We start from the raw sequence: 18590 nt of genomic DNA on the forward strand, positions 1-18590 counted from the left end.
ATTTGATAGCCGAAATGAGTTATGTTCCGTTGATAAGATAATTTGATTGTGTTGATAAGCCATATATGCATAAGTACTACCGCGTAGCCTACAGCGTCTTGCAACGTGATACCAACTCATCATAGGCCACACCAATAGCAAGATGCCACTAGATCTTGCATCCGTTGAACCCTCCAACTCTGCCATACTCGTCATCGACGTACAGAACGACTTCGTCAGCGGTAGTCTTGCCGTCCGCGATGCAGAGCAGATCATCAACACTATCAATGCACTCCTGACGCTTCCATTCGCTCTGAAAGTAGCCACTCAAGACTATCACCCCGCCAACCACATATCCTTTGCGCGCAATCATACGGGCAAGAAGGAGTTTGACAAGATCACCATCTTTCCTCCCGCAGAGTTAGTAGCAAAGAGGACGCCTGAGGATGAAAGGCCACTTGAAGCGCTGGAACAGGTGCTATGGCCTGTTCATTGCGTTCAGGACACGACTGGGGTGGCATTTGTGGACGGCCTGAAGCACGAGGGCCTCGAGGTCATCCGTAAAGGCTGTGACGTCGGGATCGAGTGTTATTCTGCATTCGAAGACCCATGGGGGCTCACGAACACTGGGCTCAAGGACAAGCTGAGGAACAAGGAGATATCAAATGTTTTCGTGGTCGGCATAGCGGGAGACTACTGCGTCAAGTCTACTGCACTTGATGCAAAGAAACATGGGTTCAGGACATTTGTGATTAGGGATGCGGTGAAGAGCGTGTCTGACGAGGGCACAGAATGGACTGAGATGACCAAGGCGGGAGTGGAAATCATTGACACGGCTGAAGAACTTTTGACGTCAAAAATATTCTCTCAGTAGCTTTCATTCACAGCTGTACATCGAAATGCCTCATTGAACAGCTCGTCCTGAGTACCTTCAAAGCATTCTACAATCATACGAGCGTCCACCACCATCTCCATCTGTTGCAAAATGCGACCCAGCACCGCAATCACTGTGTCCTTAGGAAGCATCGCCAAGTCTTTTTCGTTCACATCCCTAAGACTCGACAGCATCTTGTTCGTGAACGCGATCAGAACAAGCTTGTTTGACGAGCAACATCTGGTTGTCCAACCACCACCAATACAATGTGAAGGGCTCAAAGAGGCCGCATAGCTGAACAATTCTCACAGGACTTTGGTTAAACGGCATCGATCATCCACAACACTCCACCTCGGTCCTCCTTGAAGAAGCATCGCTGAGCGTCTCACTATGTCACCTCAAGCGTCATTCACATACATAAATCGATAACTAAGGTAAACTCTCACGGTGAGTCAATCGTTCATGTACATAATACCTCATAAACAATCTAAAGCTCGCCTTCGGCGGGTCCGGCGGTCACGACAACGAGCTCGTGGATCACGGACACCCCCCCCCAGCAGTTCCGAGGCCTGATGGCCCGCTCTCGTTCCAACTCTCCTTCAATCGCCCATCCTTTGTGATCTCGCTGGAACAAGTCGAATTCTGAACGCGCACCACGTGCATTCAAATTGACAACTGGTACGGCCTTCTGCTCTTATTGCCTGTCGTTCTTCATCCAGCTAAGTCATCTCATCTCAGAAATTTCAATCTCATCCCGAAATCTTTCGAACGCTGACACCATCGACCCCTTCACTTCATCCGGGGGGGATGCCGATTTTCCGAGACTCATAACAATCTCATTGAATGATTAAATAGGAAACATCGATCATGAGCGTTCTACCTCGCTATTTTGTGGTTCTTCCCAAAATTTCTCATCGCTTGAATGACGGAAAACTTCTCCACGAGGTTGAGACGCTTGGCTTCTTGTAGCATATCGTTCAAACGTTCATCATCCATAGTCAGGACAGCGAACATTGTCTCGTCATCTTCAATCCCAATGTCCTCGAGGATGGAATGGACCTTTTCCCCGTGAACAAGTGTTGCTTCGTCTCGGAACATCCTGAATATGCCAGACGCCGTATCCGAATTTGGCTGACAGGTTGGGTATACATCAAGCTGCAACGGCATAATTGAACAAGCGAACTTACCTCTACTTCCATAGGAACTGGCGCAGGAGGGGAAGCGACAGGACGCTCCCTGCGATGAACGAGAGACGCTTCTCGTGGAGATCTTTTAGTAAACAATTTGTCCTAGGAAGTTGATGAAAAAAGATAGGTAAAAATGCAATGACATCGCGGCTGATTACTACCTGTTTCTTTCGTCCCCTCTTTTTCTCCCGGGTGCGCGTAGATGACGGTCGCTGCGAATGTAATACATGAGTTCGAGAGAAACCGTACAATTTCGAAGACTCACTTCCATGATCACTTTCTCAAACTCACTCTCCTTGTAGTAATTTGCATCTTCCGATACTATGTCAATCACGGCGACGTACCCATTGGTTATGGTTTTTTGAATGATGGCAAGTGATACACGGAAGACGGCGGCGATCTCCTTCGGGTCCCACTTGGCACGCTCTGCGAGTGCACGAATCAATGCTCGCTGATGTCGGTTAAGTTTCATTTTATCTTCTCCGCTTCACGAACGTTTAGCTCGAAATCTCCATGGGAAGAAAATCACTACTCGCGGGTGGTATTTCCTTGGTTTCTTTACCGTGACAACTGAGTGATTGTCGTCGCAGGAGTTCGGGTCGTATTCAGACCCGTCGTCACAAGAAGATTCATCCCTCTGATCGCCTCTGACGACGCCGTCATGATGCTGTGAATTCGTTATGCCGACTTGCAAATTACTGGTAGGCCGTTCCATTTGGGGGTGGTGGTGCAGACACTTTAGTCTCATTAGCTTCTGGCACGAGTGCGCAATTATCATCAACATTTACAGTTAGACTTATGAACGTACCGCTGACTGAGACAATGCCCTTGAATGCACTAAGATCAACCATATTGGAAGATGATGTTGAGAGGTATAGGGGCTTGCAGTCACTGGGCTTGTTGATGTTGTGTTATATAACCAAATCAAACCAAATACAAGATTCTTCACTAATTCGAATTCGATGATCCCCGATTCCCAACGTCAGTGGCCATGGGGGAGGGCTCTTGTCGAACACTATCGGTTTCTCGTCTCTGCCAGCTACACCCGTGTTCAAAAGCCTTTTCGGTTACAATCATTTGACCTTATTTGCTAGAGTTGTCTTTGGATCTGTCATTCAGTTCTCGCTGAACCCCTCGAACTTTTTTCCGTTATGCATACCTCGGTGGGCCGCTCCTGCACAATGCCTTGAGCTTTCCGTCATCCTCCACAATGTTCATGCGCGCGGCTCATAGCGGTTCGGATCTATCATATCTGGAGATCTGGAGTGTGATTGAATGTTGAACGGACCTATAATATTTTTGGGCCGTTCTGTCACAGCCACCAGAAGGAGCGAAGTTTTGACAGCCACCTTTGAACGCAAGCTATTTCTGTAGTGTTTCGTAAGCATGGCAAGCACCGCGAGCTTATGTCTGGCTTCCGGGATTCCCCCAGATTCTCCCTCAGTATTTCCTCAGGATACATCCAGCTGAACATTTACCCATCTTAAACCCATCTATCTGCTTATTATAAGCACAGCGCGTTTGATCCCGCGGAAACATTTCGCGTCGACGTCATGTGCACACTCGGGTTCTACCGTTCGAGTCCCAGGCTTTGCTGACACGTCCTCGAACAATTTCGAATGCTTGGCGCTGCGGTCTCAGGTGATTGAGCGACTATCAATGTACGCGCTCTAGTTGAGCCGCTTTGCTGATGCGTTCTCGAACGATCTGGAGCACCTATTGAGCGGACCTAAACAGTTTTTTTGGAGCCTGTATCGCGCTGTGAGCTCTCTCTCATAATTCAACATCATTATAGCATTCTTTTGCTCTTTCCACGGCATTGTTTCATTCGTGGACAATAGTCTGGTTTTGATGCATTAATATGACAGTCTAGACTGTAGCTAAACAAGAGAAAAGACAGTCAAGTTACCCCTTTATCACAGTGATGGCTAGACTGGGGGGACATACAAATGTTCATTTCCGCTGGGAACGAAGAACTCACGAATCTCAGCTTGAATGGCTTCAGGGCCTGGACTCAGGACGGTCACAAGCAGGTTAAGCATTACGTACAATTCAAACGCTGAACACTTCGAACCCCTGATCTGAGTGAACGGAGCCTACGAGCATCCACACCCGACTGAGATTCATCAGTTCCCTGGAATCCCATTACTTTTCACAGGTACGAGCAATCACAAGTCGTCCGTGACCGGACATATCCTTACAACACTATCAACGAGGGATCAGCAAGGTCAAGAGGTGCAAAGCATGCGCAACCATTTGTCGAAGGCGTTTGATCGATTGAGTAGTATGTTGACTCCAAAATAACCTTCAAGCCTTGAGCCATTAGCAATAAGACTAAAATACCTCGATGAACCGAACCTAATCCCGAAGTTGGATACCTGTCATGTTAATGTTATGGTCAAATTCAGAGGTCAGATTCAGAAATGCCAGTGCTTGGTATTAATTTGAAACACCTCGTCCGTCTCGTCAGGGCGGAGATTCATCCTCAATATATTTTCCTGCTCGAGGGGTACTCAATAGGGAGACGGGATTTGGTGGTGTAGTTAAATGGTTTACACGCAGGCAGTGGGTTCAACTTACCGCTAGCAGCTTCTCTGAAATTCTGTTCGGCAGGACAGGGGTTGAATAGATGAAGCTCAGCAGCATGCCCCTCTCTTAGCGTCTGATAGCGCTATTGATCCGAAGAAAGGAGTTAAGTTAAAAGATCTGGTGACTAGGTAGTCGTCAGTTATGACATGATTCCTGCTGTTGCGCCTCGGAGATGGAATATATGTCATACCGATGAATGGAAGCAAGCCAGACATGCGCCCGGGCCTACGATCATGAGATCACAACACTTGACATCACACCTGTCAGCCTGGGTTGGACCAACAGCTTGTCCAGAGCCAGGCCTAGGACTAATACCAAGCAGTGCTCGTTGTATAAAGGGCCTGTAATGTGCACTGTTCTCTCCAGATCATCCTCTTTACAACCAGGTTAGAGATCAGCATTGCATTTTATCGTTGTCTGACATTACCATACAGACCCAACATGTCTTACTCAATCTCAGTCAGAACCGTCGATACTACCTCCCTCAACCCCGGTTTCACGCTTGTCGAGAAAACCGTGTGGCACTATGCCAATGGCGGGACGTGGACCAACACAGAATCAATCCAGACGCTCGTCATGGGCGGTAGCGGTACGTCTGGTACGCTCCGCTTCAGAAGTGGTTCCGGGGAGGAGTTCCTCGTGGCACTGGGCGTCCACAACTACAAGAGGTGGTGCGACATCGTCCCTGACCTCGCGCCTGGGGACACGTGCATGAAGATCCATCCCGAGTACTACGTGGATGGCAACCCTAGGAACGAGATGCTGTGGAAGCAGCTGGCTGAGATCCAGAAGAAGAGCAAAAAGGGAACTAATGTGGATGTTAAGTACGTCGAGGAGTTTGCCGGGGGAAAGTCCTTCATCGTTCACATCACTATTTCTTGAATCTCTCGTGCACTATACACTCTCGTACCAAAGCAGTTGTCGAAAGATGCAGAACGAATGTGCTACTAGTATGTCAAAATGAAGTTGATATTATGATGAGTGTTGTAATTGCGGAACACTTGACAAGCACTCACGCAAGAAGTATAATGGATTTGATCACGTTCACATGGAAAGTGACACTGTCACACTAAATGAATGTCGTTGACCGTGTCAGATTGGCTACCGGTGATGCATTGATGTTCAAGACAACTTTGATCATAACGACGCCTACGCGCCTAATTCTCGACTCCATTTTTCTAGGATCCCCACATTTAGATCCTAGCCAATTTTACACCGTCAGGCACCCGCGATTTTTCATCCATTGTCGAAAGCCAGAATCTTGCAAACATATTGTATTTTAATCCATTCAGGTAACGAAGTAGCATCAGGTGTTAGTTGGATAAGTTAAATGCACACACAACATAGATGAGGAGGCTCACAACCAACAGCTTCGCTGTCCAGCGTAGATCCTAGGGAATAAAACATCCACCCGTGAAAGACTAAGTCGGAATCGATCATGAGCACAATATGCATTCTACTTCGCTATTTTGTGGTTCTTCCCGAAATCTTTCATCGCTTGAATAACGGCATTGTCTCGTCATCTTCAATCCCAATTTCCTCAAGGATGGAATGGACCTTTTCCCCGTGAACAAGTGTCGCTTCGTCTTGGAACATCTTGAATATACTGCACATTGTATTTGAATCCGGCTGACAGGTTGAGTACAGATGAGATTGCAACAGCATGATTGAACAAGCGAACTTACTTCTACCTCCATAGAAATTGATGCAGAAGGGGAAGCGACGACACGCTGCCTGCAAAGAACTTCTTGCACAGATTTGTTGGAGGTTTTCGCATATGTTTTGTCCTAGTGTTCATATAATAAGGTCATACCAATAAGGATAAACGTGCGATGATATCACGACTGATAATTACTTGTGTCTTTCGTTTGCTCTTTTTCTCTGGGGCGGGCGGCAGCTGCTGCGAATGTTATACATGAGTTCGGGAGGCACGCTGTGCAATTTTCAAGACTAACCCCTAAAATCAACTCTTCAAGGTCACTCTGCTTATAAAAATTTGTGTCTTCCGATACTTTGTCGGTTACCGTGATATAGCTGTTGGCCACGATCCTTTTAATGAGAGGAAGCGATACATGGAAGGTGGCGGCGATCTCCTTGTGGTCCCACTTGCCACATTTTACGAGTGCACGAACCAATGCTCGTTTATTTCGGTCGAGTTTGATTTTATTTTGACCCCTTCACCGTGAAATGATTAAGACAGAATTTTCCATGAGGTATGACTATACGTACACACTGAATTTGTTTGATTTCTTTACAGCCAGATGGTTATTAACACAAGATTTCGGATTGTATTCAGACCCGTCTGACAATTCGTCCCGCTCGACCACACCGTCATCATGCTGTGAGATAAATTGCCGGTTAGGTCGTCCCGATTGGGGGGGCATTTTAGGCTCCTGAGCTTTTGATTACTAGGTGTTTAAATCATCAACATGCACATTTTTTTTAAATTGTGAAATGTACGACTAATTCTCTCAAAGTTTCTGAACATACTGTTGCTAATGGAAGACATGGTGCGAGAGGTCGAGAAATATAGGGGCTTGTGAGAATCATGTCATGCTGTCAAATAAAACCAAATAAATTATAATAGCTCCTGTTCGAATTTGATATTTAATCAGATCCTCTAGAGTCTGAGATCTGCTTGAGAGTTAATCATTCACAACATTCTGGGAATCATTTCATTCGGGAGTAAGTTGCACTTACCAACGTTTTGAGGTCATACTCATATAGTGTATCGAGGATAGCCAATACATTATCCACGCAGATGTAGTACAGCAATGATAGGTTCGCAAGGATCACAAAGACCCTGCCTGAATTGTCATATGCGCGGCTGAAAGGATCGAAACCATGTAGTTCGGCGTGCTGGCCGCCGCGTTGCAATGGACACTCTCAGAGTCTCATGAAGTCCTTGCCGTAGGTATTCCAGATTCGTACGAGGAACCCTTTTAAAGGGGACCAATCTAACGAGCGATGAGAAACAACTATCTCAATACGAGTATAGTCACCTACCAGTCTGTTCCACATATCTGTGAGGTATCTAATATTCATGCGTATCCAGAAGAATGGGAATATGGCAGAAATTCCGCAAGGCAGTGTCTCATCGACATTTCTTATTGCTCACTGCCGATACTATCAAGAATGGTTCCGAATTCGGAGTAACACCAATCATACCAAGGCTGTTGCATGATCCGCACAGACGGAGTTACCAAATTTTTCTCATCATTGTCGAGATATTTGAAAAATGGAGAGTACTTGGTCTTGAGTACATTCCTCGTGGCAGCATAAAATCATGGAAAACCCCACAAAAGATAAAAGCTCTCGAATTCATCTAGGCTGAAAGTCAATCGATACAAGATAGTGATGTAGTAACTGACGGAAGTACACCAGCTATGCACGCATTAAAGGAGCTACGGCTCTTACCAACGGCAAAAACCACTCTGGTCGCAGATTTTTGTAGCTGTGGGAATGATCTGATATGAAACTGCCTGCTTGGTCTATCATCGATGTGTATTACCGACTCGAAAATCCACAAAACCGGCCTTGAAAAGTGAGCAGGCTAATCAAATGGCACCCGCTCGAATCGTCACGATTTGATGGGCGTTTCTCTAGATGTTCGAGGTTGCTTCTCCTGCACCAGCCATCGACGTATAAATTGTGGGGAGCCTGATCAAATTTACCGCCAGCTATACAGGTCTTCCAGAGTTGACACTACACATGTCCCAGAAGACTCTGAGAAGGCACTCCTCTTCGGACCTGATGTAACGATAAGGTTTTCACTGAAAAGTTGAGTCGTGTTGACCCAATGACCACCATGATGCTTTAGCCAAGGCAGGAGCCGACTTGGAGGAAGGGTGACATATCTGTCGTCAAGAGTGCAACAGGCTCGGAGATAGCTCAAGGCACCTCCGAGTCGATAGCACATTGCCAGAAACACCTGGTATCGGCTCAAGTACAATCGCTGCATTCGATAGCGATGACTCTAGAGCGTCGCTTTCAATGTTTTATGCCAAGGAACAATTCTCAGTTTGGACTAGTCTCCCCTAGTAGTGGCTAGAGTCCAGGAAGACAGTCGTTCCAATAAATAGTACTTCAAGGATCTGGGTCCTCTTGCACTGTACTGCCATCTGGGACTGATCCGTAGAGTACGCCTCTCCCTTGAGCCATAGAACAAAGTGCTGTAGCACATACTATGTTTGGTTGAGGCTCTGTCACGATGGGCATGGAGGCTGTGAGCGCTTGAGCCTGTGGTCATGAGTCAATGTTGAAAAAGAGACCAAACCAGAAGTCCGTTCGTAACTTAATCAACACAGGACACTGGTGGCAGTGGCAGAATAGAAAAGCTACAGGATATGAGTGTTTTCAGATTCAACGAAGAGAGTTCTCTTTGCAGTCGATTTACGAATAAGTCACCGGGTGAGAACATTTCGCAAGGTTGTGGCAAGAAGAAAGATGTCATCGGTCACGGTGCATGCAACTTGAAATCGCACCGTCTAGTTATGTAAGTCAAGCTTACTTGCTGGCAGCCATGTTGACTGCTATGGCCAGCCATGCGCAACGAGCTCTTCTTTTCTTTCCTTTTCGACGTTATCTCCACACTCGAATACGAAATCGGCCGTTGCTACCTTTGACTTCGCGCGCGAATTCATTCATCCCACAACTACCGCACTCACGTCTTTCTCGTACCTTATCATCCCAAGCGTTTGTCTGCTGTTTCCCTATTGACAATCATGGACCGCTAACGCTCGACAAGACAGCCTACATGAAGCATCATACCCTCCACGATCCATCCTAATTGTGAACAAGCTCCGAACTGATCCTGTGATTGGGGCAATTGACGAACTACTGAAGTGCGTAATAGTCTTCCTGCGCTCTTTTAGCCGATTAACAGGTGGTACCCAACACGCAACAGTCATGTAGCGAAGACGTATCCGGGTGTGAAGGTGTTCTCTGAAGACCGTCCAGACATTCCATTCGGCACACAGGTGTGGCGTCCCGGTGAGTAGGTTGCACACGCTGAAACAACCTGTTTGAATGGGTTCATTCCAGGGCCTCATGCTGAGAAAATTGATCTTGTCGTGACTCTTGGAGGTGACGGTACCATTCTGCATGCTGCATCACTCTTTAGTCTTGGAGCAGTCCCTCCTGTGCTAAGTTTCTCAATGGGCACTCTTGGATTTCTACTTCCATTCCGTAAGTGCACACGCCCTAATGCTGAGACGCCACTGAACATGCGATAGATATCGATGACTTTGTGAAAGGGCTCGAAGCAGTGTTTCAGGGCAAGGCAACCATCCTCGATCGCATGCGTTTGTCGTGCACTTTTTATGACAAGGACCGCAAGAAAATAGGATTCGGTGATGATGGTCTGGATAAAAACAGTGCAAGTATGTACCCATGATGCTGATTTAATTCCAGAATGGCAGGTTATGAATGAGATTGCGCTACACCGTGGGTCAAGCCCACACCTTAATACCATTGATATTTATGTAGACGGGCAACACCTCACGGAGGCCGTCGTGCGTACTAAATCTCCCAAGCACCGCGCGTAACTGATTTCTGTAGTCTGATGGGGTGATTGTGTCAACGCCAACGGGATCAACGGCATACTCTCTTTCAGCTGGAGGGCCTATCGTACATCCCTCCTTGAGTGCTGTAGTACTCGTGCCAATATGTCCACGAAGCTTATCGTTTAGACCACTCGTCTTCCCCTCATCTTCATCTGTAACACTGCGTGTGAGTCATGCGTCCCGCGTATTATGACAGCACGTGGAAGCTATTACTCAAATGTTTGATTGACACTATTAGATCGGTGATCGTTCCCGTGCTGCGGCCGGCGTTTCGATGGACGGGCGTGTATCGCATGTTCTTAATCCAGGGGAGTCCGTTACTGTACAGGCTTCACCATACCCAGTGCCTTGCATTAACCGCTCCTCCATATCCGATTATGGAGACGAACAACCAGGCGAGGAAGGCGTTGGTCCCGGAAAAGAGGACGATTGGGTCCGGGATATCAATAATTTGTTGCAGTACAATGCAACGTTTAGGAGCAAGGCGCTTCTTCGTTATAGCGGCAAAACCTAGGTTCGAGGTAAGCGCCCGAAGATGTTGTTCTTCCGTTACATGCTGTATTTGACGCCGGCTACGAAGGAAAATGAGCGCTTGGATTGGCGCTTGATCTTGGCTGGCGCTTGGTCGAACGCTTTCAGTACCTAGTCGTGTAGTTCTACACTGTTTTTTGCAGTGCAATGCCAGCGGCAAACTATCAAAGATTTTACTATGACCAAAGATTCCTTGAGTGGCTAGACTCGTCAGCGTTTATGCGCTGCCGATTACTCGATCTCGTCAGGACGCAGCTTGTCGATTAAGTCCCGAGAACGAGTCAACTTATTAAAAACCCATTCATTGAGAAGCATGCGTATTGGGTACTGTGTGATATGATGGGAGCATAGTAATACACATCTTTGTTCATGTCCATTTGTGAATTGATACAGCAGTAATATATGAAACATTAAAAAATAATAATATCCGTCCCACCGAACTGTTCAACACTAACTGGATATTTACTTCGCTCGGGTATCATATATCATATGTGAGCTGAAACACAAATACTCCGTATGTGAAGGTAGCTATGTATACATAGTGAGATAGGACCCGAAGCCCAAAGATGCTCAGTATTATGCTGCGATCAGGCACCCAGCCGCTGAAACAGACGTCTGGGAATGAGACTGTGGAGAGCTGATGATGAATGCGATGACGAATGCTGCTCCTTCTCGTTGCCCTCGGTCGAGCTACAAGGCCGATAGCTTGGAGGGGGTCCAAATACTTTGATCTCCGGCTGGACATGCACGTCTATGATTTCATATCGTGCCAAATGCGACATGATTTTCGACCATGCCACACTGCTGATGCCCACAGAGCTCTGCTTCCCATTCGCCAGCACATTTAGTGAGAAGGATATCCGGCTTTTGTCAATGCCAGTGAGATCGCTCTCAAATGCTGATCTAGCAAACGTGACTGCTTGCTGCAATGATCGCGCTCAATTTAGTAGTGGTCGAGTGGCTAGGGCTGAAATACTCACATCGAAGTTCTCCGCCGGCGGGACATACATCATTTGGTTGTTAAACCGATATGTGATAACATCTGCGGGGGCTGGGGACTGGCGTCTTGCAAATGTTCGCATAGCGAGTGATGATCAGCGCGCGGAAGATTTGTTATGCAGAATTGAAGGAACATGTTGACCTTTTATAACATGTGCGGCGAAGGCCACGGTGCAGTACCGCTACCCGAATATCCTTTGTTAGCGTCTGTTGGTGCTGTGGTATCTTGTGTTGCTATGCTTCATTGCGGTGCAGTTTATACATTTCTGCCATCCAAGACGCCGACCTCTAGAAGACACAGCTTAACGTTATGTAAGCTGTATCGCACAGCAGCCCAGTCTGAGGAACCCACTGCATGCCACCGCCAACTGCCAACTACTCTCTTAGTCTACAGAACTCTCAGCTCATCTCAGTTCTTTTTAGTATAAAAAAACAATACAGGAAGTCAGCAAGTACGTTAAACTTGAAGATCAACCAACAATCCAAACTGGCTACCCGCCGCCCCAACACGCATCGCTTTCCGTGCTGACGTTCGCTCAATGGACTTTCCATTGATCTTCGATTTTTTGACTCTGACTAGGCACTCTTCCGCAAAGGCATCACCTAAGCCCTCCGTACATGCATCCCAAAGCCCGACCGGTAGAGTGTCTCGACAGTTCGAGCCCTTTTGGGCAAGGAACATATGAAACGTCTGGCCTGATAGTGTATGGACATGGACCGGAACTCGTTCTGATACTGAGAGAACTTGGGACAAATGATGTATGCTCTCGATTGCCATAAGCACCTGGGCCATAAGCTGGATGCTACGACTACTGATCGGCGTAGTTTCAGATCCAGCGTTAGGCCCTGAGCCGGCAGATGCAGGCATGGTACGGAAATCGAGGCTATGACCATCTGACGTGTAAAATGCAAGGAAGGCGCATGCCTCTGATTTAGTCCATTTTTCTTTCTCCCGTTCCTTACTTGAGGATTCTATTGCCCGCAGGTGCATCACCCGCACGACCCATCGCAAAACGAGGGCGCACATGAGTTGCTCGCTCGGTAGTTCTTCCAGAGCAACAGTACTGCTATGAAGGATATGCAGAAAAACTGACATTCGCTCCGATGCGGACCTGAGTGGCAGGGGGGCCCAATTTTCTTGACTATTGCCATGAAACGCGGATGACACCAACAGCCTGGAAATATCTGGCACCGTCACACTTTCCGGGGCAACGCGCGTTCCTCGCCTAACGTATTCCGTGACACATTTTGGTCGCAGTGGAAGGTGAGACCGGGATTGGGATATGGCCGACGCCGGAGTCTCTGATTCTTCATCTGGCGCGTGGAGTTTTTGGAGCTCACCGCGCAATGGGGCGAGGAGATCAGCTTCATCGTCTTCATCGTCTTCTTCCACGACATCAATGAGCTCATCCTCGTCATCCTCGTCCATCTGAGATGTGTCAGATTGCCTCACTTCAGGGTCCCTAGTCGCCTCTGGCGCTTCCGGCAGCCCTACGGCATCTTCCAAAATGGCAAAAATCCACTCCCGGATAGGTCTGCCGATGCTCCGCGCTACATTCTCCGCATCGGGGTTTTCCAAAAACAACCTTGGCCAAAAAGTCCCAGTATTCAAGATATCCATGAGCTTTGGTTGCAAGTGACCCGATCGGTATGCAGTGATGTAGAGAGAGTGGAGCTGGAGTAGTTGAGTATCATGCTCCACTGTGTTGTCATCGGCTGCTTCATTGTCGGTAGATAGTAATAGCGCATGGGAGAACAGTCCCGGCAGGCGGCAAGTTTCTGCACGATGCAGTGCACAAATTTTACTAGGCCAAAGACCATCCGGCCCAAATGTATCTCCGTCATACTTGTCAATTGCGTACTGCAATGCTGCGTTAACAATCCGGTCAACGATGGCATCTATTTCTCCGGAAGCCATGGTGCTTGGCGGTCTGATTAAAAGTGCGTGCACAGATCTGTCAATCAAATCCATGACTGAACCGACCTGATGCCTGGCTTTTCGTTTCTGAGTGGCGGCGGAGAGTATAGTGTTTAGAGTGGACCCAACACGGGAAATGCGTTGCGATAACGTTAGCTGTCGCTCGAAAAATAAACTTTGCACGTTCCGTTGTGTAGAAGACTGGTTGGAAAAATCGTTTCCGACCAGGGCGCCGAGCAAGGGTAACAGGGTGACTGGAATCTTGAAATGGGACGCCAAGACAGCCGGCGTGTAGACCGAAACTGACAGAGTGAGATCCGTGCTATGCTCGGGAGGTATTAGGCCCCTGTGAATCCCTTGTTGAGCAGCGCTTTTCTTTTTTGTCTTTGCTTTCTTCACTATGCGGAACTCGCCGTCCTCGTCACCAGAGCCTGCGCCCACAGATTTGGGTGCGGCCCACAGCATGTCATCGAGCTGAATATATCCTGCATATTTCCCGGAATTGAGAATGACAAAATCCGAGTCATTACCGACAACAAATGCCCCGAGCCTGCCGGCGAGTTCGACAGCATAAGGATCGCCTTCTTCATCTGCAAAATGCACTTCCAGAGTATCTGCTGATGAGGCAACTTCACGAAGTGCATGCAGACATGCATGATACGCAAGTGGTGGTATCATCCGCGTTTCATGCAAAAAGCGAGGAGTTGAGCGTGATGTCTCAGAAGTTCTGAAGAAAAGAAGGCTCCTTTCAACGATCGAGTGATTGAGGCGGCTGATGAGGGTTGGAATCTTCAGCTCTGGGGCAGAACCTTTTCAGAAGATCGCTTAGATGCGCCACAAAGAAGAGGCAAAGGGACATACCGTCAAAGACAAAGTATACCCTGAGACCCACAGCCATCCATGCTTTCACGACACCTTCAACACATGCAGAGAACGCTTTGTACTCGCCACCATACACCCAAGGTAATTTAGACTCTTCATAAAGCTCATAGATGAACCTGAAGGCCGCAGCATAATCAATGTTATCACCAAGCAATGGACGACATCTTCATATACTCACGACCAACCATCGACCACGATTGAAGTCACGTCGGTCGAGCTCGAGGGAAATTCGATGGCTTTGGCGAGAATTCGCTGATTCTCTCGCAGATAGGTGGTAAGGCCATGAACGCCCATAACAAGTCCATGGTGTGGCACTGCGGAATGTGGGTGACGAAAAAGGCAACTTAGGATACGTTACTAGCTAGGCTTGCAATAACTCTGGCAAAATATAAGTTCGAAGTTTTCGACGAACCAATCCCATTAATATTGATAGGTTCTAGTCTACTACCATTGAATCGTACTCTTGACACTGTCAATAAATTCCTATGCGTGCAAAAGCACCGCGATTGCAGTCTTGGTTCACCAGGGCCACAGGTTGCAAGCAAGAATTATGAACTATGTGGCTTGATATTTAGATTTACTGTTGATAAGATACTTTCAGCCAAGTTTCAATAGGAGCGTCCCACACCAAGTAGGTTTAATCGCTGGTCCAAGCACTCTGAAGAAGCACAGTTAATCAGTGACCAGTCGCATTAAGGGGTGATGCAAACGGGGATTGATTTGTTTTGGTGGATGGATGGCATTGATTAGCCCCCAAAAGAGCATCAGAATATCCAGCCAAGGCTATAAGAAACGCCGCTGTGAGAGAGGTTGGCGCTGCTTTGCACTGGAGATTTCCATGTCTGCCCAGTTTTGGCCAGGACAAGCGACAAATCATGCTGCGTAGCAGTGACTGTCAGGGTGCGATAAGGGTGTGAAATACAAGTAAGGGGCGATCTGGGTTGATAACTGGTGATGAGGTTGGCTACAGCATCGACGCAAATAGAAGCTAGTAATGATGCGGAAGAGCGAATGAGTCTGAGAGGGCAGAGTCTGGTAGAGTTCTTGCATCGCAACCAGGTACGGTGCAGAGAAGCCTTATCAGCGACAACAATGGGAGCTCGTTTACATTGATCAACTCCCCTGATAGCGCTGGGATGATAATTCCAAACGAGTCTATCGTAGTGACAGTTTCCCTGTTAAGTCATCATGCATTTGTAAGCGGGCCATAGTGGCCATGCCTGCGTGCAGTGCATACCTCATCTCACTATGGGCCACAATGTATACAATAAGCCCATTGAGATTGAGGTATGCGACAATCAAATGGAAGTTCAGATTCGCTGAAAATGGATTTGCGACGGGGGACTGACGCATCATGCTATACCTGAGATGCAAGCGATTAATCAATCGGTGGGCGCAGGTTAAAACAGTCATAAATAACTTACCCAGACAGGACCGTACTTGGGTCCACAAGCGACTTACAAAGTGATTTGTGAACGGTTTATTGGCGTTGATATTTATGGCAGTTTCCGACACTGAAGAATTTTTGTGCAGATGTAGTTCGATTCTGCCAAGCAGGCAGATCGAGATGATGATCAGAAGGCGCCATAGCAGTGGTACTCGTGAATCAACATCTGATAGAAATGGTTTATAGGAGATACTGACTTGGGTAAACATATTCTTGGCTCATATGCTGTATAGACAGTGCAGGCAGATCGACATATGTCAATGACAAATTGATATATCACTGGCGGAGTAGTAGGGGTCAACATAACACCACAAGAAGCCATAAAAATCTTCTCGGCGCATGGGGTAAAAACATCCAGTAATCGGGAAGGCAGCGACTGAAAGAGCTGTGTAATACGAGAACCACGTCACCTATAATGATTAAATAGATTAAACTATATTGCAGTGGTTCGAATTGAGTTCGTGCACTGCAGTACGGACCACATGCGCAGTTTTCCATTCTGAAATGACTAGTCTGGTGCAGGTAGTTTAGGATGGGCGCACACAACTTACCAGCCAGGGTTGAGTATGACCACATCTCGCTGCGCATGGCGCAAGCTCCAATCATCACGTGTGCATGAAGCGATGAGGCCCGGGGCCTGAGGACTCGTCTCTGCAAGTCATCAATCCACAGCATAATTTGCGCGTGTATTCTGGGAAGTATGATAGGTTGAAGCTGTCCAGCTCTAGTGGATACTATTAGTAAGGCTCGATGGTTTGACATGATCATGACGGCAGGCCCCAACATTATCGAGGAGGGGTAGCGAGTGGCCACATTTCTGGGATCGACTTGGACATCAAACAGCCAGACTGGACAATTGCAACTTGACATGGACATGTGGACTGTGGCTTTTGGGAAGCCATGAGCCATAGTCCATCCCGGGCCACCGTGCGGCGTGGACCTTGTCACGTGCCTCAACACGTTACCCGTCAGTATGAACTTCAAACGTTTAACTCAGCAACGGACAATCATCCGTGACGCGGCACTGACGCCTACAGCGCTTCAGCTCACCGCATTAGACAGTGAGCACACGACTTCGCTCTGCAGTGACACGTACATGTCTGTCGAAATCTCCAAGAGAACGCGATCCCAACTAGCCGTACCTGATCATGTCCTGAGGCTACCCCTTGCGCGTTCTCCTCTCAAGCACGCCAGAGTCAGGTCGAGGAACCAGTTACATTTAGAATCAAATGAAAACAAGGAGGGCAAGGAAGATATGGATGTTAAAGAAGAGGAGGAAGACGAGAATGAGAATGACGAGATACTCTTGTCGCCGAAGAAGAACAAACGGTCGTCCGATACATGTCCTGAAGATCTGCCCAGTGCCGCCAGTTATCGTGAAGCAAAGCGTATCAAAATTGATCCATTACCAGCGTTGAGCTTGGTGTCAATGGGTTACTCTGCAGAAAACCGTGAATTAACATCACAATCTCGCAGGAAAATGACGGAATCGTTTGTCCGCGCTGCCACTGAATCGGCATGCCATGCTACGAACGGCAAGGTCAAATCATGCGCCGTTTTTTCTGGGCGTGCACGCTCTGTTCCGCTTCCTACAGATCATGTTCCAGAACTTGACCTTCGAACCCTTTCTCCGATGCGCTCGCCTCGGAAGGTGCCCAATCAACTGAAAATCACGCCTGTCCCTCCATCCACAGAGGCGGTCCAGACCTCTCCGCTCACACCACTCTCCGCCACCAATGAGGGTGCTCTCAGCACAGAGCATGCAATGGATGTTGACACTGCGTCCGCTATGTCCCACTTCACAAACATACCGAAATTTGACCTCAAGCTTCCTGATACAACCAACCTGATTGTTCATGTCGAGTCTGCAACACCACGAAACCTGACCGGATATCCTTCACATATGTCTCTTTCCCCTCTTACGCCTCCGCCGCCTACTTCATTCATAGGTCACTGTCCCGCTGTACCAAGTCTACTTGCTGTTGCTGTCGAGGTGCGCTTATCATTGGGCATCAAATGCTTTATCAAAATTAACACCCCCGTTTAATAGAAGAAATCCAAGCAATCTCCAGATATTGTGGATAACATTTCGTCATTGAATGTTGCAGGATCTTCAACCTCTTCGGCCGCTCCCTCTCGTCTTCCGCGTCCATCCACGTCCGCTTCGTCTCTTATTTTTCCCCCGCCCGTACCAGTGAAACGGGGGCGCTCAGCAACTGTTGGAAGTTCCCATGCAGTGCGCTTAAAGCCTATCGGAAATTTATCCAAAGGCAAGAAGGCCATGCTGCCACCTTCTGGCCCTCGCCGCGTGACACGCAGCGTATCAATGAAAGAGAAGAGGCCTGTGAGCCCCGACGAAAGCGACGCGCCACCCGAAGCCAGCACTATAAATACCTCGTTGAATACAGACGATGAGCCTGCCAGTGTGGCGTCATCATCTCAAACCTCGACTTTCAAGGGTAAACTCGAGCGCATTATTATCGTATCTTTTCTGACAATTTCATATCTAGTCTCGAACTTTGACAGCTCATCGGTCAAAGGTTTCCCAGACCCTGCCAAGTTTAAACAAACATCACTCGCCTCTTTCATGAAGGCCAAACCTACACCTTCGTCGTCTACA

General features: G+C 47.7%; 9 protein-coding genes across 9 annotated transcripts; 4 read left to right on the top strand and 5 right to left on the bottom strand.

The window, feature by feature from the left end:
* Nucleotides 1-142: 142 nt before the first annotated feature.
* BJ212DRAFT_1298828 (Isochorismatase-like protein) lies at nucleotides 143-853 on the top strand (the record flags this gene model as incomplete). The annotated part of the gene is made up of 1 exon (XM_041332755.1): nucleotides 143-853. The coding sequence occupies one exon, from the start codon at nucleotides 143-145 to the stop codon at nucleotides 851-853; it is 711 nt and encodes a 236-aa protein (XP_041194011.1).
* Nucleotides 854-1530: 677 nt separating this feature from the next.
* Nucleotides 1531-3009, bottom strand: BJ212DRAFT_116165 (uncharacterized protein). Its single transcript, XM_041329027.1, has 5 exons — nucleotides 2577-3009; nucleotides 2306-2525; nucleotides 2202-2252; nucleotides 2041-2142; nucleotides 1531-1984 (listed from the first exon to the last, which is right to left on the bottom strand). The coding sequence occupies exons 1-5, from the start codon at nucleotides 2822-2824 to the stop codon at nucleotides 1730-1732; spliced, it is 876 nt and encodes a 291-aa protein (XP_041194012.1). The 5' UTR covers nucleotides 2825-3009; the 3' UTR covers nucleotides 1531-1729.
* A 1620-nt stretch (nucleotides 3010-4629) lies between these two features.
* On the top strand, nucleotides 4630-5627 carry BJ212DRAFT_1347873 (fungal fruit body lectin). Its single transcript, XM_041335387.1, has 3 exons — nucleotides 4630-4753; nucleotides 4820-5013; nucleotides 5062-5627. The coding sequence occupies exon 3, from the start codon at nucleotides 5071-5073 to the stop codon at nucleotides 5509-5511; it is 441 nt and encodes a 146-aa protein (XP_041194013.1). The 5' UTR covers nucleotides 4630-4753; nucleotides 4820-5013; nucleotides 5062-5070; the 3' UTR covers nucleotides 5512-5627.
* A 133-nt stretch (nucleotides 5628-5760) lies between these two features.
* On the bottom strand, nucleotides 5761-7013 carry BJ212DRAFT_1576453 (uncharacterized protein; the record flags this gene model as incomplete). The annotated part of the gene is made up of 5 exons (XM_041342158.1): nucleotides 5761-6258; nucleotides 6315-6416; nucleotides 6485-6526; nucleotides 6585-6804; nucleotides 6859-7013. 5 exons carry the CDS (start codon nucleotides 7011-7013, stop codon nucleotides 6121-6123), a joined length of 657 nt encoding a protein of 218 aa, XP_041194014.1. The 3' UTR covers nucleotides 5761-6120.
* Nucleotides 7014-9094: 2081 nt separating this feature from the next.
* On the top strand, nucleotides 9095-10911 carry BJ212DRAFT_1347890 (ATP-NAD kinase-like domain-containing protein; the record flags this gene model as incomplete). Its single annotated transcript, XM_041335388.1, has 8 exons — nucleotides 9095-9324; nucleotides 9381-9473; nucleotides 9536-9621; nucleotides 9673-9816; nucleotides 9864-9989; nucleotides 10042-10142; nucleotides 10189-10359; nucleotides 10432-10911. The coding sequence occupies 8 exons, from the start codon at nucleotides 9095-9097 to the stop codon at nucleotides 10705-10707; spliced, it is 1227 nt and encodes a 408-aa protein (XP_041194015.1). The 3' UTR covers nucleotides 10708-10911.
* A 13-nt stretch (nucleotides 10912-10924) lies between these two features.
* On the bottom strand, nucleotides 10925-12054 carry BJ212DRAFT_1347893 (uncharacterized protein). Its single transcript, XM_041335389.1, has 2 exons — nucleotides 11705-12054; nucleotides 10925-11647 (listed from the first exon to the last, which is right to left on the bottom strand). Exons 1-2 carry the CDS (start codon nucleotides 11804-11806, stop codon nucleotides 11312-11314), a joined length of 438 nt encoding a protein of 145 aa, XP_041194016.1. The 5' UTR covers nucleotides 11807-12054; the 3' UTR covers nucleotides 10925-11311.
* A 126-nt stretch (nucleotides 12055-12180) lies between these two features.
* Nucleotides 12181-14817, bottom strand: BJ212DRAFT_1269626 (uncharacterized protein; the record flags this gene model as incomplete). Its single annotated transcript, XM_041330822.1, has 3 exons — nucleotides 12181-14450; nucleotides 14503-14639; nucleotides 14702-14817. 3 exons carry the CDS (start codon nucleotides 14815-14817, stop codon nucleotides 12181-12183), a joined length of 2523 nt encoding a protein of 840 aa, XP_041194017.1.
* A 722-nt stretch (nucleotides 14818-15539) lies between these two features.
* On the bottom strand, nucleotides 15540-16508 carry BJ212DRAFT_116383 (uncharacterized protein). Its single transcript, XM_041329028.1, has one exon. It carries the CDS (start codon nucleotides 16177-16179, stop codon nucleotides 15679-15681), a length of 501 nt encoding a protein of 166 aa, XP_041194018.1. The 5' UTR covers nucleotides 16180-16508; the 3' UTR covers nucleotides 15540-15678.
* A 113-nt stretch (nucleotides 16509-16621) lies between these two features.
* Nucleotides 16622-18435, top strand: BJ212DRAFT_116544 (uncharacterized protein). The gene has a single exon (XM_041329029.1). It carries the CDS (start codon nucleotides 16944-16946, stop codon nucleotides 18015-18017), a length of 1074 nt encoding a protein of 357 aa, XP_041194019.1. The 5' UTR covers nucleotides 16622-16943; the 3' UTR covers nucleotides 18018-18435.
* Nucleotides 18436-18590: the final 155 nt, after the last annotated feature.

Source organism: Suillus subaureus (assembly GCF_016647635.1).
Source record: "Suillus subaureus strain MN1 chromosome Unknown BJ212scaffold_12, whole genome shotgun sequence".
Taxonomy (NCBI): Eukaryota; Fungi; Basidiomycota; class Agaricomycetes; order Boletales; family Suillaceae; genus Suillus; species Suillus subaureus.

Bases quoted from the DNA above. Each gene is read 5' to 3' on its own strand.
- BJ212DRAFT_116165 (XM_041329027.1), bottom strand. From the start codon at position 2,824: ATGTTGATGATAATTGCGCACTCGTGCCAGAAGCTAATGAGACTAAAG. The intron at 2,253-2,305 runs GTGAGTCTTCGA...TTACATTCGCAG, and splicing joins TTGAGAAAGTGATCATGGAA to CGACCGTCATCTACGCGCAC. The intron at 1,985-2,040 runs GTAAGTTCGCTT...CCAACCTGTCAG, and splicing joins CAGTTCCTATGGAAGTAGAG to CCAAATTCGGATACGGCGTC.
- BJ212DRAFT_1347873 (XM_041335387.1), top strand. From the start codon at position 5,071: ATGTCTTACTCAATCTCAGTCAGAACCGTCGATACTACCTCCCTCAAC.
- BJ212DRAFT_1347893 (XM_041335389.1), bottom strand. From the start codon at position 11,806: ATGCGAACATTTGCAAGACGCCAGTCCCCAGCCCCCGCAGATGTTATC. The intron at 11,648-11,704 runs GTGAGTATTTCA...CGATCATTGCAG, and splicing joins CGCCGGCGGAGAACTTCGAT to CAAGCAGTCACGTTTGCTAG.
- BJ212DRAFT_116383 (XM_041329028.1), bottom strand. From the start codon at position 16,179: ATGTTTACCCAAGTCAGTATCTCCTATAAACCATTTCTATCAGATGTT.
- BJ212DRAFT_116544 (XM_041329029.1), top strand. From the start codon at position 16,944: ATGAACTTCAAACGTTTAACTCAGCAACGGACAATCATCCGTGACGCG.